At 45.9% G+C, this 21,605-nt stretch overlaps 1 protein-coding gene across 4 annotated transcripts in view; it reads left to right on the top strand.

Annotated features, from left to right (window-relative positions):
- The window catches only part of UGDH (UDP-glucose 6-dehydrogenase), a 30,919-nt gene continuing 9,314 nt past the window's right edge, over positions 1-21,605 (top strand). For 3 of the 4 annotated variants that reach the window (XM_058193930.1, XM_058193929.1, XM_058193928.1), the window contains exons 1-12: positions 1-250; positions 2,115-2,150; positions 6,301-6,469; positions 7,591-7,692; positions 8,061-8,261; positions 8,343-8,540; positions 10,625-10,772; positions 12,677-12,771; positions 14,882-15,012; positions 16,350-16,483; positions 17,983-18,074; positions 18,161-18,271. In XM_058193930.1, the coding sequence (XP_058049913.1) occupies positions 6,308-6,469; positions 7,591-7,692; positions 8,061-8,261; positions 8,343-8,540; positions 10,625-10,772; positions 12,677-12,771; positions 14,882-15,012; positions 16,350-16,483; positions 17,983-18,074; positions 18,161-18,271 (1,374 nt within the window). In that variant the 5' untranslated portion in view covers positions 1-250; positions 2,115-2,150; positions 6,301-6,307. Of the gene's footprint in view, positions 251-2,114; positions 2,151-6,300; positions 6,470-7,590; positions 7,693-8,060; positions 8,262-8,342; positions 8,541-10,624; positions 10,773-12,676; positions 12,772-14,881; positions 15,013-16,349; positions 16,484-17,982; positions 18,075-18,160; positions 18,272-21,605 lie in introns of those variants that run through there. The other variant, XM_058193931.1, reaches the window with a different exon arrangement.

Raw genomic sequence — 21,605 nt, 5'->3', positions numbered from 1 at the left:
GCCGCTCGCTCCGAGGCCCAGCCCGGCTGCTGCTGCTGCTGCGGCGCCATTCGCCCTGGGCGGGCTCGGCTGCGGGCCTGCGGAGGGGGGGGGGGGCGGCGGCCCAAGTCAGCGCCGGCTCCTCCCGCCCGAAGAAGGCGCCTCTTTAAAGCCTGGAGGCGCTGCGGGGCGGCCCCACTTGGCCTCTGCCGGCCCTGGAGCCCTCCCGCCCGCCCGCCCGGCTGCCCGCCTCGCCTCGTCCCGCCCGCAGGTTAGTCGGCCTCCGGGGTCCGAATGTGTTTGGGGGGGGGCTTCCTTCTCTCTCTCTCTCTCTCTCTCTCTCTCTCTCTCTCTCTCTTTCTTTCTTTCTTTCTTTCTTTCTTTCTTTCTTTCTTTCTTTCTTTCCCCCCTTCCCTCCTCTTTATATTTCCTCAGTTTCTCTGGCTGAGGTGGGTCTTTCTTTCTTTCTCTCGCTCTCCCTCCCTCCCTCCCACCTCTTTCTTTCTTTCTTTTCCTCCCTTCCTTCCTTCCCTCCTCTTTAAAAAACGTCCTGTTTCCTCAGTTTCTCTGGCTGAGGTGGGTCTTTCTTTCTCTCTCTCACTCTCCCTCCCTCCCTATTCATTCATTCATTCTTTCTTTCTTTTCTTTCTTTCTCTCTCTCTCTCTTCCCCTTTCTTCCCTCCTCTTTAAAAAACGTCCTGTTTCCTCAGTTTCTCTGGCTGAGGTGGGTCTTTCTTTCTCTCTCTCACTCTCCCTCCCTCCCTCCCTATTCATTCATTCATTCTTTCTTTCTTTCTTTTCTTTCTTTCTCTCTCTCTCTCTTCCCCCCTTTCTTCCCTCCTCTTTAAAACATCCTATTTTCTCAGTCTCTCTGGCTGAGGTGGGTCTTTCCCTCTTTCTCTCTCTTTCTTTCTTTTTCTCTCTCTCTCTCTCTTCCTTCCTTCCTTCCTTCCTTCCTTCCTTCCTTCCTTCCTTCCTTCTCTCTCTCTTCCCCTTTCTTCCCTCCTCTTTCTTTCTTTCTCTCTCTCTCTTTCTTTCCTCCCCTTCCTTCCTCTTTAAAACATCCTATTTTCTCAGTTTCTCTGGCTGAGATGGGTATTTCTTTCTTTCTTTCTTTCTCCCTCCCTCCCTCCCTCCTTCCCTTTTCTTTCTTTCTTTCTTTCTTTCTTTCTTTCTTTCTCTCTCTCTCTCTCTCTCTCTCTCTCTCCCTCCCTCCCCTCCCCTCCTCTTTCTTTCTTTCTTTCTTTCCTTCCTTCCTTCCTTCCTTTCCTTTCCTTTCCTTCTTTCTTCCCCCTTTCTTCCACTTTAAAACGTCCTATCTCCTCCGTTTTTCTAAATGAGGTTGGCTTCCTTCCTTCCTTCCTTCCTTCCTTCCTTCCTTCCTTCCTTTCTTTCTTTCTTTCTTTCTTTCTTTCTTTCTTTCTTTCTTCCCCTTTCCGTCCACTTTAAAACATCCTACTTCTTCCATTTCTCCGACTGAGGTGGGCCTCCCTCCCTCCCTCCTGGGCTTCTTTTCCTATGATGTAGGGCAAGAAGCTGCAAGAAACCAAGGGGCGGAGGAGGATGCTGTATCTCCCATCACGCTTCCCATTCTCTCCCCCCCACCCAACTTCATTCATCCTGGGAATTTCCCAGCATAAGTGAGAGGATTGTCTGAGACTCAAAACTGTCTGGACTGGTTTTCCCAAAGCAGTTTATTTTGGAGCTGCTTTGGTCTCCCAGCCAGTGACGGAAACGTGGAGGTGAAATCATTCTTGCTTTGGGGGTTTATAAAAAAAACGGGGTCCCCTCAATAGGACCTGACAGATGAGCCAATTTATTCTGCATCCTTCATTGAGTCACTCCATCAAACCCCCAATCCGTTTAATCTGGAAGAATAATTAATCCTCCCGGGATTCTGTGATTGTAAAGTTCAGAAAGAATATTTAGCACACAGCTCTTCCTTTCCAGAGGGCTGTTTGAAACTAATGGATTATAATTTCCAAAAGACCCTTTTAAAATCTTCTAAGTATCGCCTTCATTCATTTGTTTACTTTTTACCGTACTGTCTTTCGGATCGTGGCATCAGTACTACAGCGTGGCTACCGCTTGTATCTATCCTGATTTTTTCTTTTCGTTTTTTTTTTTATTCTTAGAACAAGTCCTGAGAGATTGGAGGAGTGGATCTTAAGGTAAGGGGTACGAAAAAAAATGAAGATTTTCTTTTCTTTTCTCCCAGTTCTGTATTGTATGTATTTAGATTGGTAATTTCAAGGTCCCTTAAGCAAATTGTGGAGGTCCGGATCCATTGCACAATTGGGATCTACGCTGGTTTGTAGGTTGTTACTAACATTCTATAGGTTGCGTGGAAAAAAAAAACTTTCTTGGGGTTATAAATATAATTATATTCTAAGAAGGAATGATAAGAAATCACCTTAATCTTGTTTTTGTGATCCCTATAATATTAGACCTATTTTTTTCCCCATGCAGTTGAAATAGATAGAAAGTTAAGATTGCTCGCCTTTATACGCTACGTCACTTATGTTGAAATAAAGCTTTCTTTTATGAATTGAGACTTGTGGCTGGACCGCAATCAAAAGACATAATTAAGTGCCAAAGAATAATTTTTTTTCTACAGCCAGCATGTCTAGTTCCAGGGGCAATGAATATCCATGTCTATTGAGATCTCGTCGTTAAATTCAAGATTTAGCATTCAATCGTCGACCCACCATGCTTTTATTTCAAAAAGTTACCAAGGAAGACATTTATATTCCTGCTTTAATAGGAGAGTTTGCTTCATTTCTTGCCGTGTTTGAAAAGTTTCTGCATCGTATTTGTGGTCAGCCAATAAGATAGCCTGTAAGGCAAGCCATGTTCTCGTAGCCTTCCTTCCTACCAACTCTCCTCAAAAAAAATAATAAAAAAAAATAAGGAATCATCCTGAAAATGCTGTCTTCCCAGATGTTAAAATCTCTCTCGGCCTTTGCTATGGTAAGGGTGGGGCAGAAGTTGCAATCCAACAACATCTGGAGAACATCTCTCGCCTCTGCCTTATGAGGCAGCAATGGGATGCTTGAACATTTTTGAACTCATGCGGATCAGTATTCTTAGATTGTCTTGTTAATTGCTGCAAAGAAATAAATAGTTCGGAGCTTCTGGTTTCTGATTGACAAATGCTGATTGAAATGCTGATTTCAATCACAAATCCAGAACTATTTGATTGGGAAGGACGTACCGGTATATATAGAATATAAAATGCTGGATTAGGCCAGCCTTGGCAATTCTGGTATCTTAAGAAGCAGCAGATAGTAACAGCACTGTGACTTCATTTGGTCGAAAGGAAGTCGTCGTCAGATCAGTTATGTTGATGCGATTACTGGGGTGTAACTATTTGAAATCCAGTGTGATCCACAGAGTGAACCCTTTCCTCTGTTTCCCCTCCAAATAAGACATCCCCTGATAATAAGCCCAGTCGGGCTTTTGAGCACATGGCAGTAAGGCCGAGCGCTTATTTCAGGGTTCAAAAAAACTATAAGACAGGGTCTTATTTTCGGGGAACCCACAGTACTGAGTAGAGACTCTAGAAAGAGTGGAGTGAAGAGCAGCAAAGATTACTAAGAGGCAGAGGCCAAAACACACAAAGAACAGTTGCAGGAATTGGATATTTCTAGTCTAGTTAAAAGAAGGATGGGGGGGGGGTGACATGATAGCAGTTTCCCAATATTTCAGGGGCTGCCACAAAGTCAACCTCTTCTTCAAAGCACCTGAAAGCAGGAGACGCAGCAGCAACGGATGGAAACTAATCAAAGAGAGAAACAACCTAGAACTAAGGCAGGGGTCTCCAAACTTGGTCCCTTTAAGACTTGTGGACTTCAACTCCCACAATCCCTCAGCCAGCAAAGCTGGGAGTTGAAGTCCACAAGTCTTAAAGGGACCAAGTTTGGAGACCCCTGAACTAAGGAGACATTTCCTAACAGCGAGGACAATTAATCAGTGGAACTACTTGCCTCCAGAAGTTGTGGGTGCTCCATCGTTAGAGGCTTTTGAGAAAAGATTGGACAGCCCTTTGGTATAGGGTCCTGTTTGAGCAGGGACTGGACTAGAGGACCTTCAGGGTCCCTTCCAACTCTGCTCGGTTCTGCCATAGTAAACGAATCCAGCTCGATCTTTTGCCTGGGAGTATGTGTTTAAATCTAACCCAGTCAGCTCTCCGTTTCACCCTCTTGGAAGAAAATCGAGGGATGTTTGCCATTTGAAGCGATTAATCAGCTTCAAGAATGTCTAATCCACCCGACCAACCAGTGTTGAAATCCACCCAGATTCCGTTGAGTGTGTGCTTCAGTTGCGAAATCCCCCACTCCTCCCTTCTCAGACGGTTTCTTCCTTGTATTTTGCAAGAAAAAGGAGGAAAAAAAAGCTGGCTAGGGGGAAGGGAGGTGACTCCTTCCCAAAAATAGGAGGCGTTTTAATCTGGGGTCACTTTGCGAGCACTGCTTCCTCAAAATGCTGCTTCTTATAAACTCAACTTCCTTCCTTCCTTCCTTCCTTCCTTCCTTCCTTCCTTCCTTCCTTCCTTCCTTCCTTCCTTCCTTCCTTTCTTTCTTTCTTTCTTTCTTTCTTTCTTTCCTTCCTTCCTTCCTTCCTTCCTTCCTTCCTTCCTTCCTTCCTTCCTTCCTTCCTTCCTTCTTTCTTTCTTTCTTTCTTTTTTCATGGTTTATAATTCAGTACAGGTAGTCCTCGACTTACAACCGTTCCTTTAGTGACCGTTTAAAGCAGGGGGTCTCCAAGCGTGGCAACTTTAAGGGTTGCGGACTTCAACTCCCAGAATTCCTCAGCTGGCAACCGAAAGCTGGCTGAGGAATTCTGGGAGTTGAAGTCAGCAAGTCTTAAAAGTTGCCAAGTTTGGAGACCCCTGCTTTAAAATTACAACGGCGCTGGAAAAAAACCAATCACGACCATTTTTCACAATTGCAGCATCTCCGATGGTCACATGATTTACATTCAGATGCTTGACAACTGATGCACATTTATGATGGTCGCGGTGTGCCGGGTTACTGTGATCCATTTTTGTGACCTTCTGACCAGCAGAGTCAGTGGGGGAAACCAGATTCACTTAACAACCGGGTTACCAATTTAAGAACTGCAGTGATTCACTTAACAAATGTGGCAAGAAAAAAAATCGTAAAATGTAGGAAACTCACTTAACGACCTAGATTTTAGGCTCAATTGTGGTCGTGAGGACTAACTATATTGCAGGGTTTAGTTTTTCTCAGGGGGGGGGATGAGCATTCATGAGCACAAAGGAAGATGGGATGAGTGACTCTTGCAAAGAGAACATGCTAGGAAACAGCTCTGGGGTTATCATAAAATGTCTCCCAAACAGCTCCTTCCTTCCCAAATTGGCTTAGGCAGGACTTGTAGGTGCTTCCAAACAGAAATCATGAATGCAAATTTAGGGACCAATATGAGCATGCCTTTCAAAAGTGGTTTTCACTTTGTGCAGTGTTGAAACTATGCTGAAACTATGGTAACAGCAGTGCCTCAGATAGAAAGTCCATACAGAAAGTGGTGAGGACAGCGGAGAAGATTATAGGAAGTTCACTTCCCATTATTCAGAATATTGCTTATAACACTATGTGCTTAGAGCTCGAAGCGTTGTTAGAGACCCCGCAAACCCTCTCTGTGGTCTGTTTCTGTTGCTCCCTTCTGGGAGGAGGTTTCAAAGTATTTCTAGCAGGACTACCGGATTCTGTAACAGCTTTGTTTCTTATGCCATCTGTCTTGTAAACTCGCAGGATTCCCCCCCCCTTCCGCCACCATATACATGGCAAGAAAAACTAATCTTGTGAGTTTATCAAGACGGATAGCATAGGGAACAAAGCTGTTACAGAATCTAGTGGTCCTGCTAGAAATACTTTGAAACCTCCTCCCAGAGGGGAGCAACAGAAACAGACCGTAAAGTGGGTATGTGTGGTCTCTGACAATGCTTTGAGCTCTAAGCACATAGCGCTTATAAGCAGTATCCTGAGTAACTGGAAGTGAGCTTCCTATTAACTTCTCCACTGTCCTCACCACTTTCTGTATGGACTTTCTATCTGAGGCACTGCTATGTTTATGCATACATTTGAACTAGACTGTGATGTTTCTTTGTGTTTTATATATATATATGTGTGTGTGTGTGTGTGGGTATATGCACAATGGTTATCTGTTGAGAACTGAATGCAACGAGATTTCATTTTAAGGTACGCCGATTTGTGTACCTTTAAAGTGACAATACAGTTTTCTATTCTAAAATTCAGTTCTAATTGACCCCCTCCCAATTTATTTCCTAATTCTCACCAGATCAGTCATGTTTGAAATTAAGAAAATCTGCTGTATCGGTGCTGGTTATGTTGGTGGGCCAACATGTAGTGTTATTGCTCAGATGTGCCCCAAAATTAAAGTCACTGTGGTTGATGTTAACGAAGCTCGAATTGGGGCCTGGAATTCTGACATCCTTCCGATTTATGAGGTATAGTGGCTCAGTAACATTTTACATCCTTACTTTTTTGTTCTGGCTGTTTTTATGCTGCGTTTTATGCGCTTGGATTTTTGCAATGCCGCTGCTATCTTTATGAAATCTGTTCTTATTGTTAATCATTTTTACGTACTGTTCTGCGGTGGCTAATGGAAGAACCTCCTGTTACACCTTCATAACTGCCCACGGGGCAGAATAGAATAAGGACAAGGACTTGCTCATTCAATAAATGTTGATTTCAGAATAAGAACTGGGTTCTTTGAATGGCTGTCCTTTTGCATGGACATCAGGGAGGTGTGGAGCAGGGTTGAAATGCTACCTGTTTGCTCCAGTTCGAGTGAATCAGTAGTGATAAAAACTACTTGTTCGGGTGAACCGGCAGTAAAAAAAAAAAGCTACCAGTTCAGTTGAATGGGTAGTTAACTACCGGTTCGGTCGAACCGGTGGTTAAAAAAAGCTATGATCTGACAATCAGCTGTGCCGCACAGTTTAGCTTTGCTAGAAAGCAGGAAGTGAGGAAGTGAAATTCCTTCCATCAGGAGGTTTGGGGGTGTTTCCTTTAAAAGCCAGATCTGTTGTGCCGATAAAGAAGAAGATTTGTAGCTCGGGATTGAAACGAGGGGTCCTCGGCGCTCTCTGAGCTTGGTGGTTTTCTGGCAGACATTTAATTACCCAACTAGGTAACATCATCAGTGCTAGAAAGGATCGTGGCTTGCAGAATGAAGGAGGAGAACTGAGGCTCGGTGGTGCTCTCTGAGCTGGGTGGTTTCCTTGGTTTGATTTCAGGTGGCGTGTCATGTCTCCCACTCCTTACCAGCATTGATGTTGTTACCTATTTGGGTAATGAAACATCTGCAAGAAAGCAACCAAGTTCAGAGAGCGCCAAGGAGCCCACAAGCCTCCGTTGATCTACGGTGAAGGAACGAAGTTGGCTTTTTTTATTTTTAGTTATGTATTAATTTATTCAATTTCTACAGCCGCCCATCTTCACAAATGACTCCGGGTGGCTCACAATTCTACTATAATTTGATCAGGCTTTCGTCCCTTTGAGCCGTGTTCCTCTTGAATGAAACCCATCAAAAATGCTTTATTTGTTGATTATTATTTTTTTCCAGCCAGGACTTAAAGAGGTAGTCGAATCTTGCAGAGGGAAGAATCTGTTTTTCTCCACCAACATCGATGACGCTATCAGAGAAGCTGATCTCGTATTTATTTCTGTAAGTGGTTAATTTGTAATATAATTCTGGAGGCTATGGAGTCCGTGCATCGCTCCCAGATGGCCCTGGCCCCATCTCTGCCTCCGACGCAGAGCCCTTGTCCGGGCCTTCCCATGACTCCACAATTGACCCATTATCCTCCCCAGCCTTGTCACTGTCTTCTCTGCAGGCTGCTGGCGGACCACAACAAAATTAACCCAGATGGTCAGGCAAGCCTTAGCAGTAGAAACTGGATTCTGACAACGGACAATACTTAAACATGAAGGACTGAGCTCTTAACAAAAATAAGATCGTGATTTTCTTAACAATCTCAAGTTGACAGGTTTTTCCAAGAAATGTCTCCTCTTTCAAACAATCTTTTAACCTAGGTTAATACGCCAACGAAGACCTACGGGATGGGGAAAGGCCGGGCTGCGGACCTGAAATATATCGAGGCTTGCGCAAGAAGGATCGTGCAAAACTCCAACGGTTATAAAATTGTGACCGAGAAAAGCACCGTTCCCGTGCGGGCCGCGGAGAGCATCCGCCGGATATTTGATGCCAACACGAAACCGAATTTAAATCTGCAGGTAAAATATCGAGAATTGCGAACCGAAGCGATGGGGTTCTCGTCGGCGCACCAGGAAAACGGTCTTTGTTCTTGGCTGCAGGTCTTGTCCAACCCGGAATTCTTAGCGGAGGGCACGGCCGTCAATGACCTCAAGAATCCAGACCGAGTGTTGATAGGGGGAGACGAGACGCCCGAGGGACAGAAAGCCGTCCGAGCGTTGTGTGCTGTCTATGAGCAGTGGGTCCCGAGAGAGAAGATCCTGACCACGAATACGTGGTCTTCGGAGCTCTCCAAACTGGTAGGTATCAAAAGAAAAGGTAGAATGGCACACAGGTAATCCTCAGTTTACAGTCTTTCATTTAATGTCCATTCAAAGTTATTACTGAATAACAGAGTTATTTATTTATTTATTTATTTTATTTATTTAATTAGATTTTTATACCGCCCTTCTCCCAAAGGACTCGGGGGGGGGGGGTTTACAGCCAGATAAAACAGAACAAGAATAAATACAAGATAAAAATAATATTTAAAAAAACTTATTAAATTGGCCCAAATTAAAATATAATTAAAACAGTAAAAACCCAATTTAAAACTAAAATCCTACGCCAGTCCTGCGCGAATAAATAGCTATGTCTTCAGCTCGCGGTGAAAGGTTCGAAGGTCAGGAAGTTGGCGGAGTCCTGGGGGGAAAGTTCATTCCAGAGGGTGGGAGCCCCCACAGAGAAGGCCCTTCCCCTGGGGGTCGCCAGCCGACATTGCTTCCCATTTATGGAATGAATGTTTGTAAAAATGTGGCAAAACTCACTGAACCACTCTTCCGCGGAGATTTTGGGCTCCGTTGGGGTCGTAAGTTGAGGACCACCTGTAACAGCGTGTAACCAAGTGTTCATCGTAAAATAGAAGATTCAGAGTTTCACTGATCGGTGGTTAGACAGAATTGTTCAAAATCGAAAGATATCTAGTCTATATCTTTTGGGTTTAGTTGGGCCACATACACCGAATTGTGTATTTTTATTACGCTGTTTGATGCTGGAATTCGGAGCTCTGTGCACACAAAACCTCTGAATCGTTTTGAAGGCAGGCATAGTCCCAACAAAGGGACACAGTGGCTCAGTGGCTAAGATGCTGAGCTTGTCGATCGAAAAGTCGGCAAGTTCAGCAGTTTGAATCCCGAGTGCCGCATCACGGGGTGAGCTCCCGTTACTTGTCCCAGCTTCTGCCAACCTAGCAGTTCGAAAGCACGTAAAAAAATTCAAGTAGAAAAATAGGGACCACCTTTGGTGGGAAGGGAACAGCGTTCCGTGCGCCTTTGGCATTGAGTCATGCCGGCCACATGACCACGGAGACGTCTTCGGACAGCGCTGGCTCTTCGGCTTTGAAACGGAGATGAGCACCGCCCCCTAGAGTCGGGAACGACTAGCACATATGTGCGAGGGGAACCTTTACCTTTATAGTCCCAACATCAATAATAGTTGGGCATTCTCACACCTGGTTGGAAGAAGGCGGAGTGATGCTACCCGTCAGACTGCCCCGTGATTGGACCACATGGCTGATTGTTGTGAGAAAGTAGAAAACCTTTTAATTTTAATAAGGAGAAAACTGCAGGAGTTTTCGAGAGTTGGTTTTCACCAGGTATGTGTTGTGGTCCGCCAGCGGCCTGTGGAGCTGGCAACAGAGTCGGACAGCGATGAGGCTGAGGTGGGGCCAGGGCCATCGGGGAGTGAGGTGTGGACTCCGAAGCCTCCAGAGGCTGACAGTAATGAGGCAAAGGAACAGGAGGAGCCTGTTCCTAATGCACGCATGAGAAGAGCTGCCAGAAGGCAAGAGCAGCTCAAGCAAAGAGGACGACTCAGAAGTAAGGCCAAGAGATGATTGGCCCCTCCCATAAGGCTTAAAAAAGACCAGCAATGGCGTTTGGGCTTTGCTGGAAAACAACATTGGTAGCTTCGTCTTCTTGCATTTATTTTTGTATTGGTGTCTTCTGAACGTTTGCCAAGAAAGGACCTTTGGCAGTTTGCCTAATTGGACCAAGGTTGGCGATAGGACTGAGGAATTTGTGTTGGGAGGCATTTGCTTTAATTTAGTTGGACTACACTGAGAATGAGTTAATTCTCAGCTGTTCGAATAAAGTTTGTTTGTCACTGACTGAGTTTCCTACTACCTACTTGGGCCTGGGTCACAACAGTACGTCCCGATATGATATCTCCAATAATAGTATTCTTTGAGGAAGTCAGTGGCCTCGGAGCCTTGTTTGCCATGGATGTATTACTTGAAGCCTGGACAGTTTTGTCATTTTCTTGCTTCAGTGCAGCTTCCTTGCCTGGTTCCTGGGTCTCAGCCGAAATAACTTTGTGCTTTGCTTTCTCTTGGCTTCAACCCCAGGCAGCCAATGCTTTCCTGGCTCAGAGAATTTCCAGTATCAATTCCATCAGCGCCCTGTGTGAAGCCACGGGCGCCGATGTGGAAGAGGTGGCCAGAGCCATCGGAATGGACCAAAGAATTGGAAACAAGTTCTTGAAGGCCAGCGTTGGTAAGTTCTGAAGAGCGGTGACGGTCTACTTGGGAGAGATCCGAGGACGAAGGAGTTTCGTTAAAACTATTTCTAGGCTGTCCTGAAAGTTAAAAAAAAAAAAAACTTCTATAAGCCTGGCTTCTGTAGTAAGGTATTCCTCGGCTTACGACCACAGTTGAGCCCAATTTTCCCTTAGCTAAGCAAGACAGTTGTTAAGTGAGTTTTGCCCCTTTTTACGACTGGTCTTGCCACGTTCGTTAAGTGAATCATTGCCGTTGTTAAGTTAGTCACACGTGAAACCGGCTTCCCCATCGACTTTGTTTGTCGGAAGGTGGTTAAAAAGGGGAAAACACGTGAAGCTGCGACCGTCGTAAATATGAGTCAGTTGTGCCAAGCGTCCAAATTTGGGAGCTGCTGCAAGGGTCGGTAAGTGGGGGGGGAAAATCCAATCCTAAATCACTTTTTACATTGCCGTTCTAACTCCGAACAGTCGCTAAACAGACTTCGCTTTAATGAGAGCGATTTGTAAATCTTACCGGAGGAATGCCAATAGTAAATAAATAGTACGCTAGGGAGATACTATAAATAGGAAGTAAATACTCGGTGCAGCAGGCTATGAACCAGTTGCCGAGCGTCCGAATGTAAATCGTGTGGCCATGGGGATGCAGCCACAGTCCTAAGTGTGAAAAACGGTCGTAATGGCCACTGTTAACTGCGAGCGGTCACTAAATGAACTGTTTTAAGTTGAGGACTACCTTTACAGAAAAGGGATATCATATTAAATGGGGCAAGTGCGTTTAAGGAAAGGGCGGTTTCAGGCAGTCCCACGACTGTGGAGCGACTACAAGAAAGACGTCTCATGTTCCTTAAATCTGTTAACTTCAGGGAGACGGGCAGAAGGCCATCATAGGAAGAGGGAGGTACTTAAAAATAATAATATTAATAATAATAATAATAATAATTCCCTCAACGCCGTCAAACTATTACTAAGTCTGCACTGCTATTAATCTTCTCATCGTTCCCATCACCCATCTCCTCCCGCTTATGACTGTATGATTGTAACCTGGTTGCTGGTATCCTTACGATTTATATTGACTGTTTCCTAATATGATTTGATTGCTTAGTTGTATCCCATGACTATCATTAAGTGTTGTACCTTATGAATCTTGATGAATGTATCTTTTCTTTTATGTACACTGAGAGCCTATGCACCAAGACAAATTCCTTGTGTATCCAATCACAATTGGCCAATAAAGAATTCTATTCTATTCTATTCTGTTCTGTTCTGTTCTGTTCTGTTCTTATCTATCTATCTATCTATCTATCTATCTATCTATCTATCTATCTATCTATCTATCTATCGTCTCTATCTACTCTCTCATCTATCTATCTATAATTCCTTGTGTGTCCAATCACACTTGGCCAATAAAAAAAATCTATTCCATTCCATTCCATTCCATTCCAGTCTATTATCTATCTATCTATCTATCTATCTATCTATCTATCTATCTATCTATCTATCTATCTATCTATTGATCTATTGTCTCTCTCTCTATCTACTCTCTCATCTATCTAATTCCTTGTGTTTCCAATCACACTTGGCGAATAAAGAATTCTATTCTATTCTATTCTATTCTATTCTATTCTATTCTATTCTATTCTATTCTATTCTATTCTATTCTATCATCCGTCCGTCTGTCTATTGTCTCTATCTATCTACTCTCATCTATCTATAATTCCTTGTCTGTCCAATCACACTTGGCCAATAAAGAATTCTATTCTATTCTATTCTATTCTATTCTATTCTATTCTATTCTATTCTATTCTATTCTATTCTATTCTATTCTATTCTATTCTAATACAAAAAAAGCCATCGTCCTTGAATCGGGATTCAATTCCTGTTTTTGCCCCCTCCCCCACAGGATTTGGCGGAAGCTGTTTCCAAAAAGATGTTCTGAATTTGGTTTACCTTTGCGAGGCTCTGAACTTATCTGAAGTGGCTCGCTATTGGCAACAGGTAAGGCAGAGGTGGGCCTTGGGAGGGAACTCAATCCTAAGGAAATGTGATTCATCTACTTTGGTTCCCGTCTTATCCCTGGATGTCTTGCCAGGATGGGAAGCACAATGAACGTTTTTTTATTTATTTATTTGCATTTATATCCCGCCCTTCTCCGAAGACTCAGGGCGGCTTACACTGTGTTAAGCAATAGTCTTCATCCATTTGTATATTTATATACAAAGTCAACTTTTATTGCCCCCAACAATCTGGGTCCTCGTTTTACCTCCCTTATAAAGGATGGAAGGCTGAGTCAACCTTGGGCCTGGTGGGACTTGAACTTGCAGTAATTGCAAGCAGCTGCTGTTAATAACAGACTTGCTTTAGTCTGTTGAGCCACCAGAGGCCCTGGTTGTATCGGAGGTGGCATTCAGCTGGTTCGGGAGAACCGGGTGCAATCCCATCCTATATCGCTGTGTTTTTTGATGCTGCGCCGTTGTGCGGATAGCACGCGCGAGCGAATTGCCGTGTTGTTTGACGTTGCATGTATGTGCAGACAGTACATGCGGGCGAATTGGCATGTTTTGCGATGCCGCACACATGTGCGGGTGGTGTGTGCCCACACTCACATTTCCGCTGGTGGGTAACAGTATGTGAAACCCACCTCTGGATTGTATTGTGGTATATAGATCAGGGGTCTCCAACCTTGGCAACTTTAAGCCCGGGGGACTTCAACTCCCACAATTCCCCAGCCAGCAAAGCTGGCTGGGGGATTCTGGGAGTTGAAGTCCCCCGGGCTTAAAGTTGCCAAGGTTGGAGACCCCTGGTATAGATAACAGAAGCATAGGGTCCCAGCATCTTAAATTGTGTGCCATTCATTATGTGTCTTGACAATATGGGCAGAGACTGGGTCTATTTTGCATAGAGATTTCAAGCATCGACCTCTTAAATTCCCCACCCTTGAAAAAGGCTCTCCGTGGAAATTTATTGTTTTTAAGCTATTTGTAGCTTCTCCTCTAATATATACGCTGTAGGTCTGCCTTCATTCCTAAACTTAAAAGGAAAACAACCTGAAATTACGTATCGGGCAGGGATGGGGGGGCTTTGGTGCTCTCAGAGCTTGGCTGTTTTCTTGTGGACGTTTCATGACCCAAGTAGGTAACATCATCAGTGCTGTATGGAAGTGGTGTGTCTGTTTACAGATATACAGGTATATATAGGTATATAGGTATACATAAACATAGAGCAAACCCCCACTCCCTTGTAGCACTGATGATGTTACCTAGTTGGGTCACGAAACGCCTGCGAGATAACGACCAAGCTCAGAGAGCACTAAGGATCCCACAGTCGTTCTCCTCTTCCTCCTCCTCCTCTCCAACACACCCTTCTCCCTTCTAGCACTGATGATGTTACCTAGTTGGGTCACGAAACGTCTGCGAGATAACAACCAAGCTCAGAGAGCAGCAAGGACCTGACAGTGAGAAAAAGGGAGTGTGTATATGTGTGTGTGTGTGTGTGTGTGTGTGTGTTTGTGTGTGTGTGTGTGTGTGTGTGTGTTATACGTGCCTGTACATGTCCATTCAAGAAGAGTTGTGTACGACACATCTCATAAAATTTAGCAGCCGAGTGCAATCTTTGCCTATACTTGGCGAGAATCTGTACATTTAGATGCAGATTAACATACCGATCAATAGAGTTGGAAGGGACCCTGTAGGTCATCTAGTCCAACCCTCCCCCCCCATTCAAGCAGGAGACCCTACACCATTTCTGACAGAGGGCAGTCCAGTCTCCCCTTGAAAGTCTCCAGGGATAAAGCTCCCGCAATGTCCAAAGGCAACTTCTGTTCCATGGGGTTGATTGTTCTCGGCGTCAGAAAATTTATTCTTATTTCCAGGTTGAATCTCTCCTTGGTCAGTTTCCATCCACTATTCCTTGTCTGGCCTTCGGGTGATTTATATGTTTATATTTATATCTCTGAGCAGCATAAATTTTCCCCATCCTTTGGGTGTTTATAAATTCGGATGCAAGAAAAAAAAAATACGGAATTTCATTTGATGTTTACCAAGGAGGAGCCCTTTCCCTCTCTCTCTCTCTCCCCCCCCCTTTCTTTTTTTTCAACCCATAATGGCAGGTGATCGACATGAATGACTATCAACGAAGGAGATTTGCTTCCCGGATCATCGATAGCCTCTTCAACACGGTCACCGATAAGAAGATTGCGATTTTGGGATTTGCATTTAAAAAGGACACAGGAGATACCAGGTAAGCGGGAGGGGAAGCTTGAGCCGCAGGCCTGGCCAACAGATTCCCCACCCCCCATCTGACCAGTAGTGGATAAGTCCCCATCCGCCCCTCCCACTACAGGGGAAGGATACTGCAAAATCTCCATTCCCCCCCTACTCCAGGGGAAGGATACTGCAAAGTCCCCATTCCAGGGGAAGGATGCTGCAAAATCCCCACTCCAGGGGAAGGATACTGCAAAGTCCCCATTCCCACCCCATTCCAGGGGAATGATGCTGCAAAATCTCCATTCCCTCCCCACTCCAGGAGAAGGATACTGCAAAATCCCCATTCCCACTCCAGGGGAAGGATGCTGCAAAATCCCCATTCCCACCCCACTCCAGGGGAAGGATGCTGCAAAATCTCCATTCCCCCCCCACTCCAGGGGAAGGAGACTACAAAATCCCCATTCCCTCCCCACTCCAGGGGAAGGATACTGCAAAGTCCCCATTCCCTCCTCACTCCAGGGGAAGGATACTGCAAAATCCCCATTCCCTCCCCACTACAGGGGAAGGATACTGCAAAGTCCCCATTCCCACCCCACTCCAGGAGAAGGATGCTGCAAAATCTCCATTCCCTCCCCACTCCTGGGGGAAGGATACTGCAAAATCCCCATTCCCTCCCCACTCCAGGGGAAGGATACTGTAAAGTCCTCATTCCCACCCCACTCCAGGGGAAGATTACTGCAAAATCCCCATTCCCATCCCACTCCTGGGGGAAGGATACTGCAAAATCCCCATTCCCACCCCACTCCAGGGGAAGAATACTGCAAAATCCCCATTCCCTCCCCACTCCTGGGGGAAGGATACTGCAAAATCCCCATTCCCACCCCACTCCAGGGGAGAGGATACTGCAAAATCTCCATTTGCACCCCACTCTGGGGCCAGCCAGAGGTGGTATTTATGGTTCTCCGAACTACTCAAAATTTCCGCCACTGGTTCTCCAGAACCTGTCAGAACCTGCTGGATTTCACCCCTGTTCCTTCCTCCTATTCTTTTCTTTTATCTTTTCTTTTATCTTTTCTCTTTTCTTTCTTTTTTTCTCTCACAAGGAATTCACATCGGGTACAAAAGCACTCAGTGCTTTGCCCAGAAGCAAATCACATCACCTTCAGTTGGTCTTAGTCTAATGCACCTTAGTCTGTTTTGATAAGTTGGTAAAACCATTGCCTGCCTTTTCAACCCGGCTGTCCTTGGCCAGGGGTCTGAAGTCCACAAATCTTAAAAGAGCCAAGTTTGCAGACCCCTGGCCTAGGCCAAACTGTCGATGATGGTTAACGGAGGTAGGGATTTCAGGACGTTGCTCATTTTTATTTTTAGGGAATCGTCCAGTATCTACATCAGCAAATATTTAATGGACGAAGGTGCCAGACTGCATATCTATGATCCCAAAGTACTGAAAGAGCAAATCATTCTGGATCTTTCTCACCCAGGTGTCTCCGAGGATGATCAAGGTGAGTGGGATGAGTCTCTAAAAAGTTTCCGAGTCTCAGAAAGGATGTATTGTATGTACAGAAAATAAATAAACAAGATGAACAAAAAAACTAAACTAAATTAGGATTTTGAGCCACGGTGGTGCAGTGGTTAGTGTGTAGTACTGCAGGCAGTTCAACTGACCAGCTCAAGGTTGACTCAGCCGTCCATCCTTCCGAGGTCGGTAAAATGAGAACCCAAAATTGTTGTGGGGAAAGATGCCGACTCTGTAAACCGCTTAGAGGGCTGTGAAGCACTGTGAAGTGGTATATAAGTCTAAGGGCTATTGCTAGTCTGTCCTTCCTTCCTTCCTTCCTTCCTTCCTTCCTTCCTTCCTTCCTTCCTTCCTTCCTTCCTTCCTTCCTTCCTTCCTTCCTTCCTTCCTTCCTTCCTTCTGTGATCGCATAGTAGTTAGAATGCAGTATTGCAAGCTAACTCTGCCAACTGCCACCAGTTTGATCCTGACCGGCTCAAGGTTGACTCAGCCTTCCATCCTCCCGAGTTGGATAAAATGAGGACCCAGATTGTTGGGGGCAAGAGGCTGACTCTGTAAACCGCTTAGAGAGGGCTGTAAAAGCCCTGTGAAGCGGTATATAAGGGCTATTGCTCTTACTGTATTGAAAAGCTTTTTTCATAATGCACATCAAAATTGGGAAAGAAAAAAGAACTGGAGTTCACTCAGACCAAAGAATAAACTGGTCGCTACTTGCATGCTGTAATTCAATTTTTTTTAAAAAAAAAAAATACAGGTAGTCCTCGACCTAACGACCACAATTGAGGCTGTCCTGCCTGAGCAGGGGGCTGGACTAAAAGACCTCCAAGGTCTCTACCAGCTCGATTCTGATTCAGCCATTTCTTTCTTATTTTATGGATTTCGGTATGGATCCCTAAGCAAAAAAATTAAAATTGAATTGGAAGGTGTTTGTGCTAATGGAAATTATTGATGGGAAATTATTCTGTTTTTGTTATAAATGCTTCAGCCTCTCCTACTGAAATTGATTTTAAATGGTGCTTTTTTTTTCAAGAGGCAACTGGACTTTCTGTTTTTCTTTGAAGATGTTTCGCTTCTCCTCCAAGCAGCTTCTTCAGCTCTGACTGGATGGTGGGGAATAATGGATGGATTGATGCTCCTTGCAGACCGCTGGTCATTTGCATCCTTTTAGAGAACCATGGAGGCTTGGATAAACTTCTCAAGTGACCTCAACAACTCTAAAAAAGAGGCAAATGACCAGCGGTCTGCAAGGAGCATAAATCCTTCCATTTCCCACCATCCAGTCAGAGCTGAAGAAGCTTCCTGGATGAGAAGCGAAACGTCTTCAAAGAAAAACCAAGCAAGTCCAGTTTCCTCTTGAAAAAGCACCTTTGGGACAACCATGACCTGGATGGTTGAGAATCTCCCTAGACTTTAAATGGGCTTCTCTTGGGCCAATGGATGCTCAGGGTTTGACACCAACGTCTCTCTTTTCCTTCCCGTTTTAAGTCTCGCGACTGGTCACCATTAGCAAGGACCCGTACGAAGCCTGCGAGGAGGCCCACGCTCTCGTGATTTGCACGGAGTGGGACATGTTTAAGGTAAACCCAGTGGAAAGCTCTACGTGAGAGTATCCAGTGCGAACTCGTTCCCGTCGTTTGAAACTTATCTTGGGCCTCCTTTGCAGGAGCTGGATTACAAGCGCATTCACAAGAAGATGCTGAAGCCGGCTTTTATCTTTGACGGCCGGAGAGTTCTGGATGATCTCCATCATCAACTGCAAGCGATCGGGTTCCAGGTACGATCTCCTTCCGTTCTTCTGCTCACTAACCAAGTATTCTCACCCGGCTCCCAATTACGACAAACCCTCTGTAGTTAAATCAATTATTCCTTCATTAGGAGCCCTAATAAGTTTCTCTCTCAACGTGGGCTAAGAAGTCCGTCCAGCAGGGAGATAAATAATTGTCTGCCATATCTATTCATCTGTGCCCCCTGCCTTTTATCCCCAGAGCTAGGGTGGGGCTTTGGTAGCAGCGGTGGCTCTTCTATCTTAAGGACCGGCCCATAGATTTCCACTGTTCTCTTCTCCTCTGCCTTCTGCGCATCCACACGTCAGGCACTTGACCCAGCTGTTCCTTCTCTTCCTTATCAGCCACCTCCAGCCCTTGGGGCTGTTGACTCTCCATCTGTGGACTAATGGACAGCCCAGGCTTCGCCTCTCTCTCTCACTCTAGCTCCATTCCCTCTTCGCCCTCGGAGCTCTCAGGTTGCTTTGATGCTGGCCCCAACTGCCACGCCACCTCCTCATCTCATTTGGCTGCTGGAGGGGCCAGCCAACCAACAAACTACACCACCAAGGATCTAGCTTCAAGTGACCCATGGTTTCTTGGAGTCGCACAGGTTTCAGACACGAAACCCTACAGTAGCCTCACAAGGCTGGATTCGCACAACCCATTGAGAATAAAAGGCGTGGTGAGTTTGTAATTCAGCGTGCCGTGCGAAAACCGCCAATCTTTGGCCGCGAGGGTCTTCTGCAAACGTTAGGAAAGGCTAGGCAAGAAGAGACATTGGCTCTGCATTCTCTTCTACCCTGCAAGCTTGAAGGAGCAGATAATGGAGAAGACAGATAGGAATAAAAAGAGAATCTTTGTTGTGGTCCACCAGCTGGCAACGGAGTCAGATAGCGATGAGGCTGAGGAAGAACATGGGCAAGTCCTGGAGGCTGGGGAAGGCCCATATGAGAGCTCTGCGTCAGAGGCAGAGGTGGGGCCAGGACCATCGGGAAGTGAGGTGCGGACTCCAGAGCCTCCAGAGACTGATAGTAGTGAGGCAGAGGAACAGGAGGAGCCTGTTCCTAATGCACGCATGAGAAGAGCTGCCAGAAGGCAAGAGCAGCTCAAGCAGAGAGGACGACTCAGGAATGAGGCCAAGAGATGATTGGCCCCTCCCATAAGGCTTAAAAGACCAGCAACGGCATTTGGGCTCTTTGCCGGAAAACAACGTTGATAGCTCTGTCTTGTTGCATTTGTTTTGTGTGTCTTCTGACATTTTGCCAAGAAAGGCCTCTGGCAGTTTGCCTAATTGGACCAAGGTTTGCGATAGGACTGAGGAATTTGTGTTGGGAGGAATTTGCTTTAATTTAGTTGAACTACGCGGAGAATGAAGTAATTCTCAGCTGTTCGAAGAAAGTTTGTTTTTACACGGACCGAGTTTCCTACTACCTACTTGGGCCTGGGTCACAACAATCTTTGCAGCTCAGGGTTGAACTGTGGGGTCCTTGGTGCTCTCTAAGCTTGGATGCTTTTCTTGCAGAACTTTCATTCCCCAGTTAGTAACGTCAGTGCTAAAAAACAAAAAAACAAAACAAAAACCTCATTCCCTTCTCAGCACTGATGATGTTCCCTAGTTGGGTAATGAAACGTTTGCAAAGAACCCCACCAAGTTCTGAGAGCATCAAAGACCCCCATAGATAAGACTGACCTTCGTCAGAGTGTCCACTTCAGAGTAATCTTGACTTGAGAGACCCAGCCTGACACTCACCTGTACACCTGTCGCAGCAGGTGAAGGCCTGATGGGCAAGGCTCAGCCTCATTACGGTATATGACAGGCGAGCAGCTCCTTCAGCTTTCTCGCCTCGAAAGCTTCATCCGCCCCTCGCTTTTCGAGAAAGCGGCAGGGAAGCTGCCTTTCAGGGTTCATGCTTCGGGGTGCCAGGCTTCAGGAGGAAGGGTGTTGTGTCCCCCTCCCCACTTCAAAGAGAAGACGCAGAGAAACGCATCCCACAGTCCTTTATATTTGCAACAGACCTGATTTTCTGTCGTGAATGAAAGACTTGGCAACTACAGTGCAACGGCCTGCCAAGTTCCGAGTTCTTTATCTCTTACGGAGATAGAAGCCCACGTGTCCAAGATCCGTTGCCAAGAGCTCACAGAAAAAAAGCCTCTGCACAGTCCAGGCCTTTAACTCCCAAACGACCGATCTGCAGTTCGCACTTGGTAGCTTTTGTCCGTCACAAGGGCCCGATGGCAACCCCACCCGCTTTTATCCCCTGTGGGGTGTGGCTCAGTGACTCAGCACTCTCTGGGCCTGCCACACCTCTTCCTCTGCTGCGCACGCCTCTCTTTCTGATGCTGCCTAGGGTCCATCCAGGATTGATCCTCCTCGTCCTCTATCTGTGGAGGCTCTGACATGCCTTCTTCTTGGCCTTCCGCCGGCACTTGAGGCGTTGCCAGGAAGGAGGGACCTGGAGAGGGAGGCCTTGTCGGCTCCTCTCCCTCACTCTCCGAATCATCCTCCTCCATGAGAACAGGCTCAGGGGCCGGAGTCACAACAAAGGGGGACCCCTGCCTGCTTCATTCTGGCACAGGAATACGGCATGCGCAGACAGGCCAATGTATTTGTGTGTGTGTGTGTGTCATTTCTGAACCAGCCCCTGCAAATTCACGTGCGCAAAGCTGTTAACAGTGTGGCATTAGGAAAAAAGGGAGTGAGTTTAGAATAGAATACAGCTGGAAGGGAACTTGGAGGTCTTCTAGTCCAGCCCCCCCCTGCTCGGGCAGGAAACCTATGGCATGGGTGCCCAAAGTGACATGCGAAGCCATGTCGCCCCGCACGCGTGGCCTTTTTTTAAAAATTATTATTAGATTTTTATACCGCCCTTCTCCCGAAGGACTCAGCGCGATGTACAGCCAAACGATAAAAAACCCAATTAAAACAAAAAATTTAAAACAAAGCATAATTATAAAGTGGCCGACAATAAAATTTAAAATTAAAAACCCTAAAATAATAAAACCCCAATTAAAATTAATAAATCTGTTAAGCCAGTCCCGCTTGAATAAATAAGTGTGTTTTTAGCTCACGGCGAAAGGTCCGAAGGTCGGGCACTTGACGTAGGCCAGGGGGAAGTTCGTTCCAGAGCGTAGGAGCTCCAATAGAGAAGGCCCTTCCCCTGGGGGCCGCCAGCCGACATTGTTTGGCGGACGGCACCCTGAGAAGACCCTCTCTGTGTGAGCGTACGGGTCGGTGGGAGGCATAAGGTAACAGCAGGCGGTCCCGTAAGTACCCGGGTCCTAAGCCAGGCCTTGCCCGTTTGTCTTCTGGGTTTCTGGCGCACAGGCCTGGGCGATGATCAG

Source organism: Ahaetulla prasina, chromosome 8 (assembly GCF_028640845.1).
Source record: "Ahaetulla prasina isolate Xishuangbanna chromosome 8, ASM2864084v1, whole genome shotgun sequence".
Classification (NCBI taxonomy): Eukaryota; Metazoa; Chordata; class Lepidosauria; order Squamata; family Colubridae; genus Ahaetulla; species Ahaetulla prasina.
This window is presented reverse-complemented; position numbering and strand designations above follow the sequence as displayed.